This window comes from Glandiceps talaboti, chromosome 3, assembly GCF_964340395.1.
Source record: "Glandiceps talaboti chromosome 3, keGlaTala1.1, whole genome shotgun sequence".
Taxonomy (NCBI): domain Eukaryota; kingdom Metazoa; phylum Hemichordata; class Enteropneusta; family Spengelidae; genus Glandiceps; species Glandiceps talaboti.
In genome coordinates, this window is record NC_135551.1 from 26,908,380 (window position 1) to 26,918,939 (window position 10,560).

Here is a 10,560-nt window from a genome sequence, read left to right on the forward strand (position 1 = left end):
AAATGTTGTGAAAATGTAAACAAACACAAAATAAAATCAGTAATTACACATGAATATTTACCTCTGCAAAGCACGGACACATCATCATCGTGTGTACAACCAAGTCCCCTAGTTGGTCGCACAGATGGACAAAATGCTATATTTTGTTCATGACCATGGCATTCAGGATACTGCAACGATATATTAACAACTCCCGGTCCATAGAATGCCGATGGTAAGGCATTTGATGCTCCACGTTCAAACCCTACAAAATCGTAACATTTTAACTTTGTATTAGAATGGTGAATGGTGGTGATTTTTGGCAGTAACGAAAATGATGGTTACCAAAGTGACAAGGTATGTATGTATGTATGTATGTAGGTAGGTAGGTAGGTAGGTAGGTACGTAGGTAGGTAGGTAGGTAGGTATGTATGTATGTATGTATGTACGTACGTGTGTATGCATGTATGTATGTATGTATGTATGTATGTATGTATGTATGTATGTATGTATGTATGCATGTGTATATGTATATGTGCGTAATATGGATGTATGGATGGATGGATGTGTGTGCCTATATATATATATATATATATATATATATATATATATATATATATATATATATATATATATATGTGTGTGTGTGTGTGTGTGTGTGTGTGTGTGTTTATGTGTACATACCTGTGTGTGCCTATATATATATATAATTGTGTGTACATGTACATATACGTTTGCGTGCGTGCGTGTGTGTGTGTGTGTGTGTGTGTTAAAACATATTTTGCATACGAGGCCGATGTTAACAAGAACTCACCTAGGCTTCGGCAGATAATATTGGCATCATCGATGGTCCAATCGTCGTCACATACTGTTCCCCATTCTCCATTCATCTGCATTTCAACCCTCCCTTCATATGGAGTATAACCAACGAGACGTACCTCTGGCACTGTATAGGATACATAAAGTGTAGTATATGTACGTTGCCTTTCGTAATTTATCGAAGGTTTCAATATTTACAGTGTATGTGCATAACATTGACTCGGTGATAATTGAATATCCAAACCATGTACAAACTTAGAGTTTTACAATAACTGGCTAGAGCTCTACCAGCGCAACTCGGCCTGTTTTAGTTGGTGTTATTATGCAAGAATACTTCAAATGAAATGAGTGTACAGAGACGGACAGATTCATGACCGTGGCTCCTTTGTCCTGTCCTTCACTTATTTACCGGCAGTGTACGTACAATACGTTTAAACTTTGATGGAAATAAAGGAATGCAATATAATCAAACTATGACAAACAAGAAAATAATATAGTTTACCTTTACATGATACTCCAACTTCGTTTTGACCGGTAATGGTATCTGTATGCCAACACTCGGTAATTCTCCGTTCACTTCCTCTACACTGCACTTTGTCACCCCACACTGGTGTTGACCCCCGGGGATATTGCGGGCAGCAGTCAATTTCATTAGCTCCTAAAGTGAAACCTAAAATAGACGAGAAATTAGAATACCGTGCCATTTTCTACCCACTTCCTTTTTTTTCAAGAGTCTAAGTTACGGAAAACTCAGCGAAATCATATTTATATTTATGTAATTAGTTTAACGCATTTGAAACGCCCTCAATACAAATTACATTAACGCATCACCATACATTAAAAGGCAGACCTACAATGTACCTACCTACCTACCTCCATGCATTCATTCATTCATTCATTCATTCATTCATACATTCATTCATTCATTCATTCATAGAGGGAGAGAGAGTCGGTCAGTCAGTCAGTCAGTCAGTCAGACAGACAGACAGACAGACATACATACATACATACATACTGACATACTGACATACATACTGACATACAGACATGCACTAACTGAAGACAAAATACAATGAAAACCATGTCACTTGAAACAGGGCGTTATCTTTATTGGCAGAAGTACTCTTATTAACATTGGTACATTGGTAGATGTTACTGCCTGACTCAATAAATGTCTTAATTAAAGTCAATTGGTACATCTTATTGTATATAATGTCACTGTCTTATCACACCGTCACCAATCACAGTGCAACAATGTGTTTGTTATATTTCTCACAGTCAGAAGATTGAATTTCTCAATATATAAGATTTTTGTCACCGTGAAGATGAAATGTTGCAATGTTATAGTACGATTTTTCTTCGAGCCAGACGATGGTGATTCTGGGGAAATGGTTTTAATTTTAAAACCTTTGCTCTGCAACCAACTACTCACAGGCCATACTTACCTAATTCTCTGCATACGACATCAGAATTTTGCTTGTCCCACAAATCATTAAGAATCACCTTCCATACACCATCCACGTATACTTCCACTTTCCCTGTGTTATCTGAGGTTTTCTCACTCAACCTAACATTGGCTTCATAATGCAATGAAATAGAAATATGATGGTAAGAAGAAATTTGACCCCCATCCCATCTCTTCAGTGAATACTAGCTTCTAAAAGACGGAAAACAAAGTACTATTTAAACGGAAACTACGTTGAATGGTTAGAATGAAATCTGCAAGTTGCGAGTTGAGTCTCACCACCGCCATTTGTGTTGAATGACTTAAGTCCTTGAACAGGATTTAGCTCAGTCAACCCAGCTGTATAACGGAACCTGGTAGGACAAAGGGTACAATGTGAAAGCTTTAATCTTTGTAGAGGTTCCATTGGGTTGTTGTATGCTCTGCAAGGATTTCTGAAAGTTACATGTATATAGGGCCATTGTGCATATATAGGTATGAGTCAGGTACATAATAATTTGGAGAGTGGCATGATCATAACATCCTATGTGGCGGCTATTTATACATAAATTATGTACTATCATCATGTTTAAATATTTCGAACATGCGCCCATTGACTGTGATGCCATACGTCTAAGGTACATACCTGCACAAATTATCCCTACGTCCTTAGCGTGGCTACAATCGTTTGTATCCGTGGTGTAGGCACAGCTAGATATACCTGGTTCCGAGCCATCGCAGTTGACAAATTTCATCAATATTGGATCTGTGCTAGTACCAAAATAATTGGCATTCAGAATATCAATAGCTCCAAGAGGGTAACCTTCAATGAAAAAGAAACAATAGTATCAGGATTTTATTTAGAACAGCTTCACTTTTCCAAACCTTCCTTTCGGGAAAACAAGATTTTGACATCTAACCTTCCGGTATATAAGACTTTTAGAGATGACGTACTATATACAACCATTCCATAATAAGGAAAACTCGTTAGCAGCACGTAAGGCTAAGGGTTTAGACTTAGAGTCTGTTATAAATTCAAACTTTACGGATATGTTCCTGCCAGATGTATCTATCATCAGTGGTAGGATTTTTTAACTACAGTAATTTGTTGTCATTTGTAAGAACAGAGTCAATATGTCAGAAGTATTGTCATCTAGTATCTACCCATATCGCTGTATCAATGATAAAAACACATGACGTGTTGACTATACGCTATGGGGATGATATAGGAATGATAAATGTTATCAGAGCATGGGAATCTTGCACGAGTAATCTTTGATGTCAAGTTGGTCCGTCTAGTTTGGTTTTTATTATCGATTGCCAACTTTGTAAGTTGAGTGTTGCAACTTTGGTTCTGGCTTTGTCAACAACGTTTACAAAGGAAGTTAGTAAGTATGAAAGACAGAATTATTAAATAATCGATAAAATTAAATGTAAAGGTATGAACTTGTCTGGTTTATTCATTCTCTTCGTGACATCCTTAATGCTGCTCTTTCATTCTATGGCATCGTATCGTTTAGTTAGAAACTCTACATCAATCTCCGAGACAACTCTTGTTCTCTTTTGGCACATATTCATAAAATCATTTAGACTCGGACTTCACACGATTTCACTTACCGAGAGATCTACACACAACGTCCGCATCAATCAAATGAAATCGTTTATTGCAGACAGTCCCCCATTCAAGCGTGATGAAAACTTCTAGCCTTCCTTCATATGGGGTGTTACCACCAATCAGCCTTGCAGATGGTTCTGTGAGGAAATGCAAGAATACTCAACTTGATTTTAAAAAATACATCGCCAGTGAACCCCACAATAACCTTTCAGTGGAAAGTCTATATCAACATTATAATCAAAGTCAGACGCTTGTGTTATTCTTTGCACGTTTTCTTTAAAAAATCATAATTGTAGGCATTGAGCGTAGATAATTTCACCAGCCACTCCTCCCCAATCAAAAAGTATTTTTGTCGCGCATACACGTCTTACCTTTACACTCAACAGATGCATCGTTACCATGGTTGCAATTATCTATCCCAAACTGTTTCCTTGATGGACAGTAGAAAAGACTTTGTTCATGTCCCCCACAATTCGTCTGTGACATCCAAATATCTCCGTCACCGCTACCACACGCAGCGGATTTAGGGGCAGAGGCTGCTCCTTCAGCAAAACCTGTGAAACATATTGACACCATGTGAGCGTTTGTTTTCATATAATATATTTACAGCCATAATTGAGAGTTTGACAAAATACTTTGAATCTTACAATAAATGGCAGCGGAAAATACTTTTATCTAGGAATTCAAAGGTGTACTATTCGTGCTATGAATCACCATGTACCAAAACCAACCAAGATTATATTACAATAATCTTTGATCGAACGTTTTCACAATGTAATTTCATGTATGGCACATATCAAATTAAGGCGTGTCATATTCAAATGTTTTTAATTGTCAATATTCCAATAGCTGTGACTAGTTATTTCCTTTCATTATCCTATTTTTTAAATTATGACGTGTGTTATCTAGTAACCAGTCTTTAGCTTGAAAGCTAGTCAGACCTGTTGAGCTTTTGTAGGGTGAGTTTTGTTGAGACTATCCAAATTGTTGTTGTTGTTGTTGTTGTTGTTGTTGTTGTTGTTGTTGTTGTTGTTACATTGAAAGTCAAAAAACTGGATGAATTCTCTTTGAAACATGTTCATTGACAGACCTGGCAAACGTTTTTGCAAGTAATTAATAAATGTCGGCTACAGTAGATGTAAAATGGTGTCAACGTACGAGGTGTAACATTTACCTAGTTCACGACAAACTACATTGGCATCATTGATGTCCCAGTTATCATCACATACAGTACCCCATCTTCCAACCATAAAGACTTCAACACGACCACGATTTTTTCGACCCCCATTAACAACTCTTACTCGTTCTGTCAGAAAAAAAATAATATCATAATAAATGTACAAATATGTACACTTTCAATTTCTTTCCCCAATTCCCTGCTTCTGCACGAACATCTGATAACAACAACAATACTCTATCCTTGGGAAAGACATGAAGATACTTCCTTAGTAAAGGTGTGATAATGATCTAAATACCACAACGTCCTAGGGATCACTGGTAAACGAACAGCTATCAATGCGCCATTCCTAGAAGGCACACCAACTATATGAAGATATGTAATCTATAGGGAGATCCAATCATCATCTTTCAAATGGTAGTGTCTTACATGTAGATCCCACTTTCATGGGTGGGTGGGTGGATGGATGGAGGGTGGAAGGGAGCTCGAGGGAGGGAGGGATAGATGGATGAATGGACGGATAGATGGATTAAAAACCATACAAATACCTTTGCATATCACACCGGCAGTAGTTTTGCTTGAACATGACGAGTGCATGCTTGGTATTTGTGCCGCACAGTCAAGTAAGTTGTTTTCTGAACCTCTGCATTGTACATTAGACATCCATAAAGGACCAGCTCGATTTACTCCAAAGTAAGAACTAATACGAGTTGCTCTTGCTCCACGAGAAAGTCCTTAAAATATGAACCATACATATATATATGTAAGTAAATTAATTAGTAAACAGTGGTAAATAATTCGTACACCACACTTTCCAACAATTTCCGTAAATGGAGACTGGCGTAAGCTTAAGATATGTTTGGATTATATGCCTAGTATAGCATTACACATATTAGGAATGTATTTCGACGATGACGTCATTGTTATTAATATCGTCTCGTCGATGGTTTCCCGAGCACCATCACATCATCGTTACAGTCATAGCGGAAAACTAGTCATATTTCAATCGATAAATCCCATTGTATTTTGTAAATCAGAAACTAATGACAACTTGACATGTGTTTTGTCTGTCTTTGTTTTTCTATGCTTTAAACTACAAAATAACAATTATAGTAAAACAGAACAATTTAAAACAAAGTAATGACAATTTGAGGATGAGTTCAATACCAAGTTGTAAGCAAGTAAGGGCGGCATCTGTGAAATCCCACTGGTCGTCACAGACTGAACCCCATTCGTTGTTATACAATACTTGAACCTGGCCTTCATACGGTGTGTTCCCAACAAGTCGTACTTTACCTGTAGAAAATGCATAATTTCGACACAAAAAAATCATCAATAGTTTTCACTATAAAAAAATAAAACCATACGAGGAAAATACACGTAGTATGTATAAAACAGGTTAACAGACAATGTCATATAATAATATGGGTTTTCACTGCGTTTACTACATCCCCGTATCGTTATAGACTAGGCCTGTTGCCGGTTCCAAGATGCATTGCGCGTCTCTCTATACTCATATATTGTGTACGCGATGAGGGGTTTGCAGACGCTACTTAGGGGGGGGGGGCTGCCACCTGACCGTACCCCGTGTTCACCCGTAAAATACCTCTCTGTCATTGATGGCATTTAGTCTTTGTTCTATAAAATCACTCATAACCAGACGTCAACATGTCTTTTCATCATTTACTGATGAAAATGTTGTTCAAACGGAGGACAAAACACGACTAAACTTAACAACATAAACAACGTCCCCTAGCACAATGCATCTTGGAACCGGAAAATCGACTTTTTAATCACAGACAATAACACAATCTTGTCTGTGATTTAATGAACTGCAATGTTACAACAGTAAAGATGCCTATCTTACTTTTGCAGATAACTGAAGCATCCTTTGAGTGGTCACACGTTGCACTGACTTGCTGTGATGGGCAGCTGGTAATGCTATCTTCAGTACCGACACAAGTAAGGTCCATACCATACACGACACCCTCTCCACGTCCATAGACTGAGGCGTACAGAGGCTTTATTGCACCATCATCAAATCCTAAAATGATGACCAAACGTGTTAAGTTATTACTACAATGACAAAGATATTTTCAGTTTTTTCTGAGATTGAGCTAGACAGATATTGTCAATGACAATTATAATAATGACAATGTCATAATATGAAAATGACAACGCCCCTTTATCTGTTACGCAAACGAGAAGGGAAAATCTTCAAAAGACTACAAGGTGATGTCTTCTAAAAACGGAAAGTTCAAAATCATTGTTTCAACATAAAGTGTAAACAACCTAAAGTTTGTCTATGCCATTTGAAATTTTACTGCCAGTTTCATGTTAGCGTTCATTGGTGCTGTTTGATACTGCCACGTAGAAACCAAGTAGAAACTGCCCATGCTACACTTTAAGAATTTAAGATTGAATGAATAAAATTTCTTGCCACATTATGTCCAAATGTTACATGAATTTGCCACCATGCCCATATCAAATACAGACATCAAAACATTGGCACCCGTATTTCTGCGTGTAGTTAAAGTATGTTGTATATTTCATTTACTAATATAGACAAAATGAAGCAAGAAATGTTATCTTAAATGTGTACAATGTACAGTTTCTTATTGCTTTGTGCGTGATTGTATCAAAGAGAGCCTGTCAACGCTAACCTGAAGCTAATTTACACAGAAGGTACACATTGAGGAAAAAAAACAAAAAGTCAATACATGTGGTATGTCTTACCTTGTTGTTTACACATTACATTGGCATCATTAATATCCCAACCACTGTCACAAACTGATTCCCAGTAATCAGTCTGTTGGACCTCGACACGCCCTTCGCGAATGGTTAACCCATCAGCAAGCTGAAACTTGGCTATTAACAAAAGTAAAGAATGATAATCTTTACTTCTCTGAGAGGTATCGAGAAACAAATAGTTACGAAAATTTTGAAATTGAAGAAGCTTAATGTCCTCTTGATTCTGTAACGATTGATTTACCATTGCAAAGATTCAATCCAAGAGACAACAACACAAATACAGATTTTGACACGCGTGAATGCTTAGTTTGCATTCATTGTCTACTTGTATGTGACTAAAACATTCAATGTTGTCTATCTTTACTTCAATGCTGTGTGTATTGTTTTTAGAAACTTCGTGTGTAGCACACAAGCGAAACCCATATTTCACAATCCACTGAACTAACATATGTAAACCAGTAATAATGCAAATGTGATGAATACATTAACATAATGAGTATTACCTGTTACCGTTACCGTAAAATTGCAAGTGACAGTGTTTCTGGTGTCATAGGCACTGTATGTGACAACAGTTGAACCAATGTAGAATTTTGATTTTTTCTTAAAGTCGCTATGAAACTTATCGCCTTCCGACCAGCTACAGGTGGTGCTGTGTGTGACCGAATTGTAGCAAGAGTTGTCCGATATCATTGGGTCAAGCCAGTCAACTGAAATGTATGGCCCAGGCTCGACTAACTGTTGTATGTCGTTAGGACAAGTGATCGTTGGTGGTTGGTTATCTGCCATGACAAGATGAAAAGTTAGTGATAAAATAATATTTGTTTAGCTAATGGGTAAACTATCATTTGTACATGACCCGACACATGTCTTAATGAGTGAAAAAAAGAGAATTAATATTTGTTGTCATATTAGAACTCACCGATGACAGTGACATGAAAACTGCACGATCGTCGATTTCCTGAATTGTCAGTGGCAAAGTACAATATTGTATAACTTCCTATGCGCAATGTCGATCCCGGTTTTACCGACCAAGAAACTGGTTCTACTTCGACATCTCCCGAGTTATCAGTTGCGGTCGCAATTTCCCACGTCACAGTTGCTGTGGCAATATTATATTCTGTGTTGACCTCAATATTGGCAGGACATGTTATTTTTGGATTTTCATGATCTGTGTTTTAAGGGGATGATTCAAATTATTTACATACAGGATATTCATCATGAATAACAGACATGCACTTACAACTATGTTGCTATGCTGCTAAATATACGAGCATTGCTTGCTTACTTGCTTGCTTCATTGGTTGGTTGGTCGGTCGGTCGGTAGGTAGGTAGGTTGGTTGGTTGGTTGGTTGGTTGGTTGGTTTGTCGGTTGGTTGGTTGATTAATTGATTGGTTGGTTGGTTGGTTGGTTGATTGATTTATTGATTGATTGATTGATTAATTGATGGGTGGGTGGGTTTTTAGATTGATTGATTGATTGATTGATTGATTGATTGATTGATCGATTGATTGATTGATTGATTGATTGATTGATTGATTGATTGATTGATTGATTGATTGATTGATTGATTGATTGATTGATTGATTGATTGATTGATTGATTGATCGATCGATCGATCGATCGATTGATTGATTGGTTGATCGATTGATCGATCGATGGACTGAATATACAACTGATAACATGTATAAAATCTGATGATAAACAGTACTCTCACTCATTAATTCTACCTTTTTCTGTATCTTTCATTGAAAGTGATCGTTCATATCTACAAGTCCAACGTCATTTTGCACCATCTTGTGGAATCTTTATCAAATATGTGAAATCAATAAAACCGACTGCTAAATTGAATGACTGTACATACATACATACATACATACATACATACATACATACATACATACGCACGCACGCGCACACACACACACATATACATACATACATACATACATACATACATACATACATACATACATACATACATACATACATACATACATACATACATACATACATACATACAAAACTGCCAATATAAAATCGACAATAAAAACAAAATATGCAATTGTCACCGGTGTCTCATTAAATATGTACATACCGTATACATCAATGGTAAATGAACACGTGTCTTCCATTTCTGCTGCGTCTTTCACCGAATAGTCTACATCTGTGATACCTATAGGAAACTTGTCACCTGGTTTATAGTTACTATTTTCGATCCAGTGTCTCGAGTTGTCCCACATTTTTGGTGTTTGCCAAAATACTGTAGCTGTTGGCTGTCCAATGTCCGTTGATTGGTTCATGTTAGGTGGGCATGTTATAGTAGGAGCTTCGACATCTTTGAAGAAGTAGAAACAATGAACATTAGACGTTGGAATTACTTATCATGTGGGAAAATCAACATAAAAAACAGAATTATCCATAGAATTATAACTGATTATATATTTTCAGTGTTTTCATTGCCTACACTGTCCACACAAAAGAATCGTAACTATCCCGTATCTATGCATTTTATTACAAACGATCATAGTGTATCAGATATGTCAATTTCAGGAATTTGTAAGGTTTCTGGTGATGAGAAAGCATTGAGGTTAAAGGAAGAAGAAATCATTTTCCGTCTTGGAACGCTGGAACCCCTTGGAATTAATAGATTATTCTCGTCTTTCCCAATTTAATTACTGGGTATTTTTTGAAATTTCAGGCGTATTCTATTGGGTTCTATTTGGTGCGTGCGAATTTAAGAACTTATCCCACGTATAACCGTTTATATATCACGC

General features: G+C 36.9%; 1 protein-coding gene across 1 annotated transcript in view; it reads right to left on the reverse strand.

Moving 5' to 3' along the window:
* Positions 1 to 9,918, reverse strand: part of LOC144433313 (uncharacterized) — a 39,401-nt gene extending 29,483 nt beyond the window's left edge. The window contains exons 1-13 of the mRNA XM_078121621.1: positions 9,882 to 9,918; positions 8,811 to 8,953; positions 7,771 to 7,939; positions 6,902 to 7,078; positions 6,202 to 6,330; positions 5,032 to 5,163; positions 4,229 to 4,411; positions 3,860 to 3,994; positions 2,889 to 3,065; positions 2,244 to 2,375; positions 1,301 to 1,468; positions 794 to 925; positions 62 to 244 (exon numbers count right to left, since the gene is read on the reverse strand). Coding sequence (XP_077977747.1) covers positions 62 to 244; positions 794 to 925; positions 1,301 to 1,468; positions 2,244 to 2,375; positions 2,889 to 3,065; positions 3,860 to 3,994; positions 4,229 to 4,411; positions 5,032 to 5,163; positions 6,202 to 6,330; positions 6,902 to 7,078; positions 7,771 to 7,939; positions 8,811 to 8,953; positions 9,882 to 9,918 — 1,897 coding nt within the window. The remainder of the gene's footprint in view (positions 1 to 61; positions 245 to 793; positions 926 to 1,300; positions 1,469 to 2,243; positions 2,376 to 2,888; positions 3,066 to 3,859; positions 3,995 to 4,228; positions 4,412 to 5,031; positions 5,164 to 6,201; positions 6,331 to 6,901; positions 7,079 to 7,770; positions 7,940 to 8,810; positions 8,954 to 9,881) is intronic.
* Between the last annotated feature and the right edge of the window lie 642 nt (positions 9,919 to 10,560).